Source organism: Salvia miltiorrhiza, chromosome 5, assembly GCF_028751815.1.
Source record: "Salvia miltiorrhiza cultivar Shanhuang (shh) chromosome 5, IMPLAD_Smil_shh, whole genome shotgun sequence".
Classification (NCBI taxonomy): Eukaryota; Viridiplantae; Streptophyta; class Magnoliopsida; order Lamiales; family Lamiaceae; genus Salvia; species Salvia miltiorrhiza.
Window position 1 is genome coordinate 44047989 of NC_080391.1, and position 17240 is coordinate 44065228.

Consider the following 17240-nt stretch of genomic DNA (forward strand, 5'->3'; position numbering starts at 1 on the left):
ACATTGTATTCGCACAGGACAAAGGAATTATTAGGTTTTGAAGTTTGGCCCATATTACAAGATGTGTTTCGACACTTGTCTGATAATGCTGAATGATGCCGCTGTGGTCCTATCTTTTATTCTCAGAAGACATACATCTGCACCAACATTTGCCCTCCTAAAATTAGTATGCCTGAATATTATCTACAACTGCCTAAATCATTTATTTATTTCGTGAATTTGTTGGAAATATAAAATAATGAGATGTACATCTCGTGAGATTAATTGAATCCGTAAAAGTGTTCGTGAATTTTATTGCTTACATATTACAAGATGTGTTTCGACACTTGTCTGATAATTGAATTTTAATTTGGCTATAAAATTAGATATTTTATACAAATTTTATAAAATAAAATTTAGATTCCACGTTGTTCTTTTATCAAACTTCACCAATTAAAATATTAAATAGTAAAATAATACTATTTGGATCTCATTAAAAAAAGTATTTATATATGAGCACGCGGTGGTAATAGTTGCTTCTTTCGTGATTTTGGTTTTATAGCTTCCCTCTATTTTTATGTACATTATATATATAGAAAATACGGATCATATATAAACATATACATCAAACACAACAAATCTAAGCAACCTATTTCAGAAAAGAAATAAAAAAAAGAAATTAAATCAGACAATCGCATCGAAACTGCCACCAATGGATTACTTGTGATGAATTTCAAATTCATCTCTAAAAATTGTTGAGCACGAACGCAGTTTGATGTTTCCATAATGTGCTTTGATATCCATTACTATTTTACTTTCGTTTCAAATATTTATATTAGAGCTTGATGATATATGAAACTTCTTACTTTTTAGTGTATCGAACTTAAATCCTTCAATCAAAATTCATGCAGTTCAATTTATTGAAATCTTGGCAACTTTTCTTGTATACTATTTAGTCGATGTTACTTATGGCATCTTTGAATTTAATTTGTGAATGCATCATGATTTGTATTGAAATGAAATTTTACCCATTCCTTACTTACTGAGTGCTCCATGTTAGCCTCTTATAAGTCTTAGCTCAATTTGCATGAGAAAATAATTTTCTATAATATATGGTTCTCTAATTTTGTTTCTATTGATTTAGGCTGAGTTTTAATCAAGTTTGTTGCTTAAATCTTTCACGCATTTGTACCCTTCAATTGCTAATAAAATCTTGTTCGGTGGTTGACAACTAACTCCGTGCACCAAAATTTATTAATTGATGTCTTGTTTGAAAAATTTATTATCATCTCATGACTTTATGGCGTATTTGAGTCAGCTCTCAATTGTTAAAACTGAATTGTTAATTACATTAAATTTGAAAAAAAAAATGATAGATCTATTATACATTTTATTAATAATTTTGTGTGTGTGATAGAAACAAGAAACAACAATGAGCAGTAGTAGTCATTAATTCATTATTAACGGATTTTCTTTTTATTGTGATCAATTCATTATCAGAATTAGTAAAGTAACAAATTCAAATATCATAAAAATGTCAAAATTTACAAATGGTATAACTTCACGTGAAAAATCACTTCCTTCGACACAAAGGGGGCGGAATTGCTTTGTCGATTGAAGCGCCAAAGTAGTGGAGAGAGGAGTGAAGTACCCATGCCATGTGGATAATTATTAAGGATAAATTAATTTGTACTGTTGATTTTCAATTAGGGTTGACGAATTTTATGTGCATTTCCACTTTATATTGTTCAATTAGACGTAGGGAATCTTTTAAACTTAATACTCCCTTCTTTGTTTATGGAAAAGAGTCTTATTTTAAGGTTAGATACAAATTTTAACAAAATTGTTAAAGTTATTATAAGTAAAATAAAGGAAAAATTGCACCAAAATATACAAACTTTACCGAAAATTTATATTTGACGCGAAGTTAGGAAGTTACATTTTAACACACTAATTTAATAAGTTGTTCAATTTTGACACAATTTTCATTTTCCCCAAATTAAAATATGACGTGGATCCTACGTGTCTCGCCAGCACACATCATTCCGTTCGCTGGATTAAACACAAAACGACGCAGTTTTTTCATAAGTAAAACTACACCGTTTTAATAGTCTTCATTATTTAATCCCAATCTTCTGAAACCTAATTCCAAATACTCCCCAAATTGAAATCGCGGACGTACCTTACTTTCATCCTCTTAAACCACGTTCGATTGAGGCTTTCAATCGCAGAATTGGAGTGGTGTAATCATGTCGCCCTCTTCGTCGTGGTCAAGTGGTCCAGAGGATGCTGTCATTACATGCCGTTGCAAAAGATCAGCGAAGGTGGAGACGTCTAGAATTTTGAAAAATCCATCTGCCATGTTGCCACGATGCGTCGCCACTTCTTACGACTAACCAACGCTCGTCGGCGTCAGAATAAGGCAGGAGGAACAAGTTTAGGAGCGACGAAAGGGTTGATCGGATTTGAAAGTTGGAAGTGAGAATGAAGAAGATGAAAAGTTGCTTGAGGTAATATGAACGGCTACAACAAAACGACGACGTTTTGTGTAATTAAACCCTATTTTTAATTCAGTAAACAAAATGATGTCGCTTTGTTGTGTATAGAACGACGCCGTGTTATTACACGCCAGCAAAACGGCGTCGTCTCCAATCCAGGGTGGTGATCACTATTTTTATAGCAACAAATACTGCAACTAACACAGGCAATTGTAGCAAGTAAAAAGTAACCGAGTATCGTATCCACAGGGACTGAAAAATCGAAATCACTCTAGCTATCTCCTAAACAAACTAAAATAGTAGACAGGCAAACGAAAATAAAGATTGATTTACTAAAACGCAAATAACAAATAAAAACACTTAGGAAATTCAAATAATAAAATACTCTGACCATATGGATGTACTTTTACTAATTAACTACATGCATTTAACCTATTGATTCAATTACCAATTTAATCCAACCCTGATGAGAGATCACAAAACTATTCACAAGCTTCTCTAACGAACACCTATGAAAGTAGATTAATTTACCCCCTTCACATTCAAGACTCCAAGGAATAAATTAACTCCCAAGAGTACACAAAGAATAGCTCCCTATAGTTTCACCTATCCTATTCAAGTGTCAAGGCTACTACTATAACATGCATTACTGAATCGGCTGAACAATTAATGCATTCAAGACTCAAACTGAACAGCTAGACATGTAAATTATTGGCCAAATAATTCACAAGAAAACAAGCACCAGGAATCACGAATCACAAGTTGGAAGGCAAATTGATATCAATAAATCATACACACATAATTAATCAGCTATGTACAAACCCTAGGTTCAGATTAACGAACTAGCCAGACATACTAAAATAAAATAAAAGCATAAATAAAAGAAAGCAATTGAAATAAATAAAATAGATAAAACCCGGAAGAAATTCTGGATGAACAGCTTGAATCTTGCAGGAAAAGAAATCTAATCTATGAAAGCATTAAAATCCTAAGTCTAAAACTGAAAAATATGAAAAGAGGTAAAGAGATGTGAAAAGATGTGTCTAATAGGTCAGGGAAAGGACCTATATATAGGCACAGGAGATAAATACAGTGTAGAGCTCGAAAATACTGATAAAATCCGAAAATCCCGCAAAATCCCGAAAATTCGGAAATTCCCGTCGGGCACTATTCACTACTGTGCGCGACTTTCTTGTTTCGGTCATATCTTCCTCGTCCGAACTCGGATTTGCGAACCGTTTGCGCCTACGAACTCGTATCGAGACGAACTACAACTTTCATTAAGATCAACAGTCCAAATTCGAACTCCATATTTCTGTAAAATTCATCAAAGTACGAGAAAGTAACATATTTCACAAGATAAAACAATTTAAGCACAAAACAATCATCCAACACTCAATTTCCTATAAAATTAACATCATATGAACATTAAAAACCATGGAAATATGAGTGTTATCAGGTGGATAAGTTGTAAAACACGTAAGTGCCACATCACAAATGTCGGTCACCGGAGATGAAAATTGTGTCAAAATTGAACAACTTATTAAATTGATGTATTAAAATGTAAATTTCTAACTTCATGTCAAATATGGATTTTCGGCAAAGTTTGTGTATTTTGGTGCAATTTTTCCTAAAATAAAAGTACAATTTGTAGAGGTAATGTTAATACTAAAAAATAGAATAAAAGTACATTATTATTAGTTCCATGTTGAAATAAAAATACAATTTATAATTAAATATACGAGAGAATGTTGGATTTTGAGTACCCTTGTACTCATTTTTGCAATATATTCACTTTTACCTTTAAAAAAAATGAGAGAAGGTATGATATGATAATTTAAAAGGTAAAATCAATTTCTTTTCATGAAAAAAGAATGAATAAGTAAAACTTTTTTTTTGTGGACAGAAGGAATAAGAGCATCCACATCAGATCTCTCAAAAGTAATCCTAACTTTAAATTTGAGCTAAAATAATAAAAAAGTGAGATAAAATGATCATCCAACAAATCACCTATATTAAGTTGGGCCTACAAAAAAAATTACACCCCCTCAAATTTAATCCTAAATTTACACCCCCTTAGAGCACAGCAGAAATCTCAAAATTATGCTCCTATATTCCTCCCTAAAGCTTCCCTATTTAATTTTAGGATCTCGATTTTATAAATGTATACACCAGATCTCCTATTTTCTACATAAAAACAATAATTATGTGTGGACCCTACTAATTATAAGCTTAAAATAAATTTAGGGTGGGTGTAAATTTAAGATTGAATTTAGGTAGGTGTAAAATTTTTTGTGGGCTCCATCAATTTTAGGGGATCTGCTGGATGCATTTTTTATTTCATTTTCAATTGTTTTAGCCTAAATTTAGAGTTAGTGATGCATTTAGGTGATCTGCTGGGAGTGCTCTAAATCTAATCCTAAATTTATAAAATAGATAATGAAAAATAGGAGAGCTGTTGTGTGCAATTGTAAAATATGAGTTAAAAATAATTTAGAGAAAACTTAGAAGTATTTTTAGGAGTAAAATTTTGAGAGATCTGCTATGAATGCTCTAACGGATATCTTCTTATAATATAAGGTGCAGTGATGTGGAATAATACTTACTTATATCAAGTTCAAACGTCATGAATAAAAGTATCGAGCTGAAGTATAAACAAGATGTTCATGTGAAATGAGAACATAAACAACATAAATAAGATAGAGAGATAAAAAAAAATGGTAATTAGAAGAGAGATATATATATGAGACCTAAGACAAAACTCTCCAGTCATAAGACTCATAACTATTGAGAATATAACTAATTCTAACGTATCGTCGCCATACATCTTATACCAAAACACTAACAAATCAAACCGCGTGTAATATTCATTAAATGCCTCAATGAAAATATTTATAATCACCTTTAAGGGACGTTTATTTTGCATGATTGATTTTTTTTTTTTTGAGAGAAACGAGAGGATATTTATTGAGCACACTGGCATGGAACATGGAGATGACCCTCCACAAACATCGGGGGTTCATTCCAAACATGAAGTGTAGATACATCCCTCGCAGCCTTTGCTAAGCAATGAGCTATAGCATTTTGATTCCTTCTAACATGACGGATCCTAAAACCGGGCAACAGTAAAAGTTCTCATCGATAGTGGTTTGCGATAGCACCAAACTCAGTGAGATTTCTTCCAAGCGACTCGATAGCTTCGCATGCCAACTTACTGTCAGACTCCACCCATCCATTCACTAAGCCGAGCTCCTTAACCCAAGACAACGCTTCCTTAATACCCAACAGCTCCCCTTCCTCCACGCTGCGATTTCCCATGAGTTTAAGAGATTTGCCTCTAACAAAATGACCACCATGATTTTGAATTACAATACCAATACCAGTCGCATTCTGACCTGTGAAGAATGCAGCATCAGTCCCGCACCGAAACCAGCCATCAGGGAGCGCATGCCACCCTTCACACCCCATCTGGTTGGCGTTTCTTGTTTGCTTTGGGTGAGCAGCAGCTTGAGCCAAAATCCAGTCTTCCTTGCAGCTGGCGGCCATTAAAATAGTCCTTGAAGGGATGGGGACGACATCTTCCCAGATCGCCTTGTTTCGGTCTTTCCAAATGTGCCATAGAATCATGCAAACATTTGCAGTAAGGACGTCATCTTCGTTGGAGATAATCGAAAAAAGAGCAGAACGAAAAGACTCGTTGCTAATCTTGATATTATCCATGAAACTCGCGAAACCCCCAGTTCTCCAACAATCATCGGCAAAGGGACAAGCAAGAAAAGTATGCCAAAGGTTCTCATAACTCTCCTTACATCCCACACTCCCCTCCAACAGTGACTCCTCGTGAAAGCAAATTCTCTTTAGTGGGTAGATTGTTCTTGGCTGCCCTCCAAAGGAAGGATTTCACCTTCGGAGGTACCTCCATCTTCCAGAGCTTATCCCAACGGCCATCTTCCCCAAAGTTCTGATCAAGAGTAAGAGAGCTGGCAAGTCAATAAGCCGACTTCACCGTATAACTTCCATGCTTCGAGAACTTCCATATAATTCTATCTGGCTCCACTCTCGGCATAAGAGGAATAGAGATGATGGAGTTTACGTCCTCCTCGTTCAGCACCTGCTCCAAAACTTCAGTGTTCCACTCCCTATTATTCGGCAGAATGAGGGTGCTAACTCTGTCATCCTCCATTCCTGCAGGGCAGTGCGTCGAGACCCGGGAGTTGCCTTATCTTCTCAACCAAGGATCCCTAAAAATACGGACACTAGCACCGTCTCCAATCCTCCACCTCACACCACTTCTCACCAAATCTTGCGCTGAAAGTATGCTACGCCAAGTATAGCTGGGGTTATGTCCCAAACTGGCCGTAAGAAAGTTACCGTGACGGAAGTACTTGGCCTTTAAGACTCTGGACACAAGAGCATCGGGGTCATTTATGAGACGCCACCCCATCTTGCCAAGCATAGCTACATTGAGGAGTTGCAGACTACGAAAGCCCAGCCCACCAATTTTTTTGTCAACACAGAGTTTTTGCCAACGCAGCCAATTGATTCCTCTTCCATTCCCAGCCTTATTTCCCCACCAGAAACTGTTCAAAAGCCGCTCCATGTCGTCAGTAAGGCCCGTCGGCAGTGAAAAGATCGCCATACAATACGAGGGAATGGCCTGGGCAACCCCCTTTATAAGCACCTCCTTCCCTGCTTTACTCAACTTCTTTCCATTCTAGCCTTGAATCCTTGACCACAGTCTATCACGTAAATATTGAAAAATCTCCTTTTTCTTTCGGCCGATGAGAGATGGAAGGCCGAGGTAACGGCCAGTATTCAGCGGCGCCCTGACACCCAGAGATTCCGAAAGAGCATCCCTCTCCTCCTCACTAACATTGGCACTGAAGAAAACCCCCGACTTTTGATAGTTGATCCCTTGCCCGGTAGCTTGCTCATAAACTCCAAGGATTCTCTTCAAATTCGCCACCTCCTGTAGAGAAGCCCTACAAAAAAACATGCAATCATCCGCAAACATAATGTGAGATATAGCCGGCCCTCCGCGACTGATTTGAACTCCATGGATAGAGCCTCTCGCTGTCTCGAAGTTTACCATAGCCGAAAGGCCCTCCGCACAAAGGATGAAGAGGTAGGGAGAGAGTGGATCCCCTTGCCTTAAACCTTTTCCTGGAGTGATGGGCCCCACCAAAGCGCCATTAACAAGAACGTTATAGGAAACCGTAGTGACACACAAGATCATCCACCTTCGCCATTTATCAAAAAAATCCAAACGATCAAGGATAGCATCAAGGTAGCTCCAACTCACTCTATCATAAGCTTTGCTAATGTCTATTTTCAGCGCCATACTCCCATTCTTCCCTCTAGTCCTTTTCTTCATAGTATGGATCGCCTTAAAAGCAATGAGAATATTATCCTGGATATTACGGCCTTCAACAAAAGCAGACTGAGCACCATCGATGAGCTGAGGGAGGACCTTCTTCAATCTATTGCAGAGGACTTTAGACACAAGCTTATACACCACATTACATAGCGAAATAGGCCGAAGCTCCTTCATGTTCGAGGGACTGTCAACCTTCGGGATAAGAGAGATGGTAGTTTGGTTAAGCTGAAGTGGAAAAACATCCTCCTGGAGCCAATCACAGCAGCTGCTAAAGATATCTCCTCCAATGATACCCCAATATTTTTGAAAAAACTTTGGGTTAAAGCCATCCAGCCCCGGGGACTTGTCGGGATGCATCTGCGATAACACTTCAGTAAACTCTTCGATCATAAAAGGGCGAGTCAGCTCATCATTTTTCATTGTATCGACAAGCGGCTAGAGGCGACACAAAACTTGATGAAAGTTGTTCTCAGAAGTTGGAGCTGCAAAGAGATACTCGAAATAATCCAAAGTGGTGGCTCTGATATTCGCCTCAGTGGCTGTCCAGCTACCATCATCTCTCTGAAGCCGAATGATAGTGTTGACACATCGTCGAGCCGAAGCCATAGCATGAAAAAACTTGGTGTTTCTATCACCATCCTTAAGCCAAAATTGCTTAGCGCGTTGACGCCAGTGCTGCTCTTCCTTTAAAAGGATTGACGCCATCTCTTTTTTGGCAGCTCTCAAGGCGCCTATGGAGAGCCCGTCTCGTCTGCCTTGTAGATAAGAGATGCGTTTCTCCAAACTTCTCTTGTGAATCATGTCCTCCTTTCCTCGATGTTCAGACCATATGGACATGGATTCTGACAGAGCAGTTAGGCAATCAATGACATTGACACCGTTAAGATTAGTCCAGCAATCACGAATAATATTGGGTAGTTCAGGTTCCATGCACCACTTATTTTCAAATCTAAACCTGCGATGCAAGTTTTTTGGACCAATTCCGCTGCATTTTAAGAGTAGTGGGACATGGTCTGAGATTGCAACCGAGAGTGGTAGAAGAGTAGCCTCCGGAAACAAGGACTTCCAGCTTGTTGTGGCCATCCCCCGATCCAATCTTTCCTCCACAAAATTCGGGGTTCCCAGACCACGAGACCATGTGAATTGATGTCCCCGAAGGGGGATGTGAGAAAGGCCACAGTCCAAAACAGCAGAACGAAAGCCTTGGAAGAGCCATCTAGGGTGCTCCACACGACCATGCTTGTCTCCCGGATCAAGCAGATCATTGAAATCTCCAATAATCACCCAAGGGAGAGAATTCACATCGGACAGACGGCGGAGCAACTGCCAAGAATCTCGCCGCCGATTTCGTTCCGGGTGTCCATAAAAACCTGTCAATCTCCAGTCGCCATTGGTATCAGAGACATGAATATCTATATGGTTTCGGGAGTAACTCAACAGCTTACAAATGGAAGATCTTTTCCAAAGCATGCATAATCCTCCACTCCTCCCCATGCAGTCGATCGAAATGCAACCTTCAAACTTTAAACGAGTCCTTATCTCCTCCACACGCTGGCTATGGGCAATCGTCTCGCAAAGAAAGACAAAATCGGGCTTATGAACTCGGGCCAATTCATACAAAGTGGGAATCGCGAGGGGGTGGCCCAACCCCCTGCAATTCCAGCTTATGGTATTTATTGGGCCCGGCCGACCCCGGTTCCGGGGCCCGTCGATCTATTAGAAGGAGCATCTGAGACATCCTTGGCTTGGCCAGCAGGAAATATCTCAAGTGCTAGGGTGGTGCCAACATCAGAAGAATCAATGCCGCGACGTCGTTTTCTCTCGTCATTAGCTGTCATAGAGTAATTTTCAAGTTGCATGATTTGTGGAGAGTTCATAACGGTGCTGATATCCTGGAGAGCATATCTCGGCGCTAAGATAGGAATATCTTCGCGGAAACACCCCAACGAAGTAACCAAAGAAGATTCTCCCCGATTCTCTTGCGCATTCTTTTTCGGATCCATCTGTAACGGCTCGCTCGAAACCCTAGCGTCCGCCGACTCCCCGCTAGGGTTTGCTCCCGCATCTTCTGTTCGGATCCATTTTTCTCCGGCCAGGCCTACTCCTTTTCGATCGGCCGCTTTCAACTCAACTCCCCATTGCCTTTCAGTGTCCTTTGCCTCCGGATTGAAAAGCATCTCACAAAAACTCTCTGAATGGCCCAGACGGCCACACAAGAAGCAAAAAATGTTCAGTCTCTCATATTTAAATTTAACAACAAAAGTAGATCCATCTCGGTTCTTGAGTTTTTTAAAGTGCTTGAGGGGCTCTGATACACGAACACCAACCCTAACTCTCATATATTGGCGCCAAACTCCAGTAGAATTCGTGCTATCATATTCCATGAATTTACCAATAAAGTTACCTAACAGCTTCCCAACTCCCTCTGTAAGATAACCCGCCGGGAGGTCGTGAATCTGAACCCAGAACGGCAATATGTCCAAGGGAACTGTTAGAGGAAACTCTCCACGACGCAATCTGTGAAGAATTAGTGGGAAATTCCCGAAAGCCCAGGGCCCTCCATCGTACACACGTTTTAAATCAACTTCATGAAAAAATTGAAAGATGAATCTCCCCTGCCCGATATCTTTCATGAAAACACCTTTGCCCGGTCTCCAAACGCCAGCCATCCGACTGCGCATCAGAGTGAAGTTAATAGGCTGCTCTGTGATAAATCGCCCTACCAGACAAAGATCCACCGACACCGAGGATTCTTCGGCAACCTCATCGTCAATAAAGATTTCATCATCCTCTCCCTCAATATTCAGTCCGGCCATTTGATCCTCCATGAGCCGATAAGAAAATTGAGAAAAGAAAAACAGAAAAACCAACGTTCTCAACAAAGGAGAAAAACCAACGTTCTCAACAAAGGAGAATTTTTTTTTTTGCATGATTGATAAGATGCATAATTTAGTATTTTTATCTTTACTATTAAGATTTCTCTAATTTCATCTAAAGAAAATAAAAATAAAAATAGAAACAATACATCCGTGTAGCCACTGATTTGAAAAACACAAAATTTGGCCATTTTTTACATTTTAGGATTGTTTTGCCCTTAATTAGAGCGGATCGAATTCAGATTTGCACACAGATTAGGTACACTTGGCACTATCAGTGCCAAAAGTACCAACTGTCAGTCTGCCAGCGACTGCGAGAAAGTTAGCGTCCGCGCCTAAATGACACAATTGGCAATAATAGTGTCAATTGTGCCATTCAGGCGCGGCCGCTGACTTAGTGTCATTTGTACCAACTGCATCGACCGTGGAAAAGTCAGCGGTCGCGCCTGAATGGCACAATCAACGACACAATTGACACTATTAATGTCATTTGTACTATCATAATTCGCGAGTCCAATTCGATCCGAAGCTCAATCAGCGTGCATAACCCTAATCAAGTTCGCCTAATTAAGGGCAATCATAAAACGTAAAAAAGAAAAATGATCAAATTTTATATTTTTTGGATGAATGACCAAATATTATATTTTATTATTTAATATGACTATTTCACAAATTAATTTAAATGATTGAAATAATCAATAACATGGATGTATTTCATCTATAAATAAATACTACCCCGTGGAAAATAGTTCAAATATCATCATATTACTCGCACACTTTTACATGAGATCACTTTGAATCCCGACTTAATTAATTTACTCCAATATTGACTATCCTTTCTTTTATAACTTTCTCACTTTTGTTGATGGATGATTAAGAGCATCCATATTGGTGTTAAATGATAGTTTACATGATAGCTTATTTTACGAGGGGAGGACCACATGATAGCTTATTTTACGAGGGGAGGACTACATGATTTTTTTAGTTTTGATTTTTATGCTTTTCACTTAAATTTAATTGCTCAAATTTAAATAACATATTTTACTAATAATTAAAATTTCATTAAAATAAAAAACTTAAAAATTACATAAAAAAATTAAAAACATAATTAAAATTACATAAATTAAAATCCTAGTCTAGATAAGCCCACGCGCCTATTTTGAACATAATTAAAAAAGAAACGGTCAAAAAATCACGAAAATTGAAGTAGTCAAATTCAAAATTCAAATTTTCTATTTTTTTTAATAGCGCTATTTTGAACGGCTGATCAGACTACATGTTACAACGTGTAGCCCTCGTGTAAGAGAGAGCTGCATCGCCTTACACGATGCGAGCCTTACAGGAGTAGGCCGCTATCGTGCAGGCGATACGGATGTTCTAAGGCTGACCCATGAGATAGGATCAAATCCGAGTAACATGGATCAATTACTGTTTTATATATGTACAAACATTCATAAATAGTAGGAGTGGATATTTATGGGTGTGTGTAATAGAAATAACATGGCAATGGCATTAAGGATAACTGGATAAGGGTGGCACTTGGCAGCCAAGGGGAAAGAGTGGGCGTTTTATTGGGAGTGTGCGCTTCCATGAAAAGTAAGGTAGGGTCCTCCAATCCAATGCGTCACTCTCATCAGCCGACACGAAAGTGATGGGTTTTGGGGCCCAATATCTTATATTCATATTCATTAATTTACACAAAAACGCCACCCACAAATTTTATACTCTATAAATGTACACACATCCTACCGTCAGATTTTATGTGTTGGAGTAATTTTTTTTTTGAAGAGGGATTTTAATTTATGTGTTAATTGATGAAAGAGCAATATGTGCATTTTAATCACGGTAACATTCTTCAACACCGCACTGGCCACCGGGTCCTCACTTAAATGAAGTGACCCGAGTTCGATCCCTCTTGGGAGCGAATTGGTGATTGGAGATATAAGGTGGAGTTTGGTGAATGGAGAGATAAGGTGGTTCTTGGAGTGGATGGGGAACTAACTACTAACATCTAACATGACTTTGACCGATCAAAAAAAAAAAAAACATTCTTCAACACCGCATCTATGTACATGAGATTATTCAAAATTCTTAGTCAGAGTTTACAAGTTCATACTTTTTAATTAATTTTTATTAATCATCAAATAAAATTTAATAATTATAATTAAGATTTAATTGAGATCGAAACACATAAGTGTATCCCTGCAGGGGCGGATCCAGAAATTTTGTTTGGGGGGGCTGAACTTGCACGGGGGTTCGGGGGCGGTAGCCCCCGTTTTTTTTTTTTGGGATATAATATATAGTAATTAATAAATAATTGTTTTTTTGTCATTAGATCAACAACAGTAATAAAAACCTACAATAGTTTCATTCATTACCATGTCTATTACATTACAAATAATCTATGAATAGACACTTGGCGAACCCGAGCTAGTAATTGTGGAAATAATAAATAATCACCTGGCCCAAAGTTGATCAATGTTGAATTGGGAGAAATTATTTCTCGGATCAAGACACGCCATGCATCTAAGCAAATTAGTGCTAGCTTCGGAAAACCGAGTGTTTAGCTCTTGTATTGTTAGATCAACAACCTAAAATATTAATAGAGTATTTAGTTTATTATTAGTGCTAGCTTTCAGTCTGTCCCGTTTGTATTTCTTAACAGAGTATTTAGTTTATTATTATTTTTAATTTCTATATTAAAAAGAAAAAAAAATCAAAATTTGGGGGGGGGGGGGCTCTAGCCCCCCCTGGATCCGCCACTGTATCCCTGCATATTAATACAGTGGATGATCAAATAAAACTTTTCTTTTTCAGAAATCTAATTCAAAATTAATCTGAACCATAATTTATATAAAGAAAATAATATTCTATATATTAATAAACATTATTATAAAATAATTATTATTGTATATATAGGTAAGTATATCTTCCTAGGTTATCTTAGTTTTTATGTGAATATATATGCGTATAGACTCTACAATATTTATTGGAGGGAAACACATCCTGGATTGATAATGTAATTCGCAGAAGTACCCTCACCAAAAAAGTTTGAAGTGTGATGCACGAGATATATAAATTTAGATATTAGTAAAAGTTGAGTGAGCCTTCAAGAAAGAAAAGGAGAAATGTATAACTTAAATATCTGACTGAACTTTATGAGTCCTTTAAAATAATTTATAAGTTTGTTTAGAAATTTATAAATTTATTCAAAATATTTATCAAAATAAGCTCTTAAATATCTTGTAAATTCTAAAAATAAGCTATACAAATTTATAAGCTCTCAAATAAATAAACTGTGAATAGGGGAATCTACCCACTCTTATAATCTATCTTACAAAACTATCCACACTACCCAAAAGCAAAAAGTGATGGTGATAGGCATGCTTGGTTTTTTGTAAAAGTTCTTACACAAGTACAATTGTGTAAGAAAATGTGTAAGATAGGTAGTTAAAAATGCACAAAATTTAATAAAACAGTAATACGAGGGCTGAAAAATTCCAATTTAAACATATATGTAATAACAAAACATTTCTGAACCTAATGGGTCAACTAGCCGCCAGTAAACCCTAACCGCTAGCACTAGCCGCCGGTGTTTTCTCCGGCGGCTAGGGTTTACTGGCGGCTAGTTGACCCATTAGTTTCAGAACCTTTTTTTGATTCTCAATTCGTAACTAGCCGCCAGAAATTCGTAGCCGTAAGCACTAGCCGCCGGTAAAAAAGTTCTGCGGCTAGTGCTGCCGGCTAAGAATTTCTGGCGGCTAGTTATGCCATTTGCTTCAAAATAAATATTTCCTTCATAATACACATAATCGTGAATTTTTGTACCTTCGTAATAATATTTCTAACACACAAACGACCCCTAATTTTTTTCAATTTTTCAACCTACAGTATATATTAATGCAGGAAAGTGACGTGAGTTGGCATTTATGGCATCTTTCTGACATTGTGTAAGAACTTTTACAAAAAACCAAGCATGCCTATCACCATCACTTTTGCTTTTGGGTAATGTGGGTAGTTTTGTAAGATAGATTATAAGAGTGGGTAGATTAAATTTCGACCCATAAATAAATTTCTCTATCCTTTTTTTTGTATATAATTAAACTTATATGCAACAAGTTTTTTAGAAATATTATTCATTAATTATTTAGTATTTCCATCATATATCCTTTAAAGTTCATTTCTTTTAATTTTTTTTCTCTCTAACAAAGATTTTTTTCTCTCTAGTATAAAATTCTCAATTATAAATATCATTCACACACTTTGACAACTAATAAATTCTTTAAAAAAACAAATACACCTTCAAAAAAAATCTTAAAAAGTATATATTAAAAGCTTTTAAAATCTCTTATAAGCTATTTATATTTATCAAGCTTAAACAAACACTCTGTGAATGGCCAAGGCCAAATCAAATCGCTCATTATCTGGTTTCAAATAAAAAAAAAAAATCAATCATTTTCTTTTCTCTTATGTTTTATTTCGAACGAGCTCCTTTTCGGATAAAATATTTTAATATCGCAGCCCAATCCAATACCATATTTCTGTATTTCAGCCCACACATTCATGAATGTCTTTACTTACAAAAGAAAGAGTGAAAATTTACCTGTCTGTTTTTTCAAAATCAATAAATGCCTGTCTTTTTAGTTTTTACTATGATTTTCAGGAATGGATCATATGTAATCTATTTGAAGAATGGTATTAGGAGTTGTCAACCAATATATGAGTTGAATTACGTTAAGGTAATACATATAGTTAAATTTTAATGGGAATAGTTATTTTTTGACAAATGAAAATAACGAATAAATCAATATAAATTTATGAATAAATTACTTCTAATGCACAAATAGCGTATTCAATTAATATAATAAAAGTTTTGCCCCTCCAGAATTTGAACCCAAGTTTAAATAGTTATTCGTGCATTATAAGCGACTTATTCATAGGTTTGTATTAGTTTATTTTGTTATTTTCATTTTACATGATAAATTTGAATAATTAATATCAGTCATAGGATTTGAATATTTGACACTCCAAATTCATTCTCATTTCTCATTACATTTGATCATTCTCACTGAATAAATCAATAAAATCTACGAATAAGTTTCTTGTAATGCACGAATAGACATTCAAACCTAGGGATGGCAATAAATATTGGATTCGGCTCAAATCCGTGGATCCGGATCCATTTTTCAGGATTTGGATCTCAAAATTTTGGACCCGACGAATTTGGGCCGGATCTGGATCTCAATTTATAAAACGTATCTAGATTTGGATCTTGAATTTTTAGATCTGGACCTGCCCCAAATTCAACCCATGGACCCATTTTTTTAACATATACTCCTTCCGTCCACAAAAAGTGTGTGGTAGAGTGGAGGACATTTGTTTTAATAAAAAAGCTGGAAGATGTGATTTTAATGTTAAAGGGTAGTATTGAGCCCACCAAATTATAAAAGTAAAGGGTGAGTATTTTGTAAATATTGAGTGTAAATGGGGTTTAAAGTATAAAGAAAGTTTCTAAAAAATGAAAACACACAATCTTTGTAGACGGACGAAAATAGTAATAAACACACAATCTTTGTGGACGGAGGGATTATTATTTATATTTTATATATACTTTTCTAATAATATAAATATTAAAAATCAATACACAATACTAATACTTTACGCAGAACCCTAGTTATAATACATAAATATAAATATTAAAATCAATACACAATAATAATATAAAACATAAATATAAATATTAAAATCATAGACTTGAGATTTGTTTATTTTAATGACTTATTTTTCTATTATATAACTTTGGATTGGATGAATGTGTTTTGTGCAATGTTTTTTATGATGAAAACTGAATGTTGCTGATTTGTGAGTCTGCTCATTTTGAATTTTATTTTAACAGCAGTAGACCCTGCGGATCTAGATCCATAGACTCACGAATCTGACGGATATGGATCTGGATTACAAATTTTCATATCCGTCAGATTTGGGCAAATTTGGATCTGTGAAAATAAAACAGATCTGGATCCGGTACTTATAGGATACGATCCAGATCCGACCCATTGCCATCCCTATTCAAACTTGAGTTCGATTACTGGAGGCAACAAAATCACCACATTAACTGAATTACAACTATTCATGTTTTACAAACAACTAATTCGTAGATTTATGTTGACTTATTTGTTATTCTCATTTTTCATGAAATATATCACTCTCACTGAATTCCAACTATATATATATATATATATATATATATATATATATATATATATAGGGAGAGGTTCAAATAAGAACCACTAAATAAAATTAGAACAGAGAACCATTTTAAACCATTCGATCATCAAGATCTACGGTGGATGCATCATCTTGGTGGATGAATGCAGATCCTGGGTTCGAATCCTGAAGGGAGCAAAAATTTTATTATTTTTGGATGCATTAAATTTAATAGTGAATGCATTAATTTTTTTTTTATTAAATGACAATTTTATATAAAAAAAGAAAAGAAAAACCAAAAAA

General features: G+C 36.2%; 1 protein-coding gene across 1 annotated transcript; it reads right to left on the reverse strand.

The window, feature by feature from the left end:
• Positions 1-9527: 9527 nt before the first annotated feature.
• LOC131025974 (uncharacterized) lies at positions 9528-10682 on the reverse strand. Its single transcript, XM_057955755.1, has one exon. It carries the CDS (start codon positions 10680-10682, stop codon positions 9528-9530), a length of 1155 nt encoding a protein of 384 aa, XP_057811738.1.
• Positions 10683-17240: the final 6558 nt, after the last annotated feature.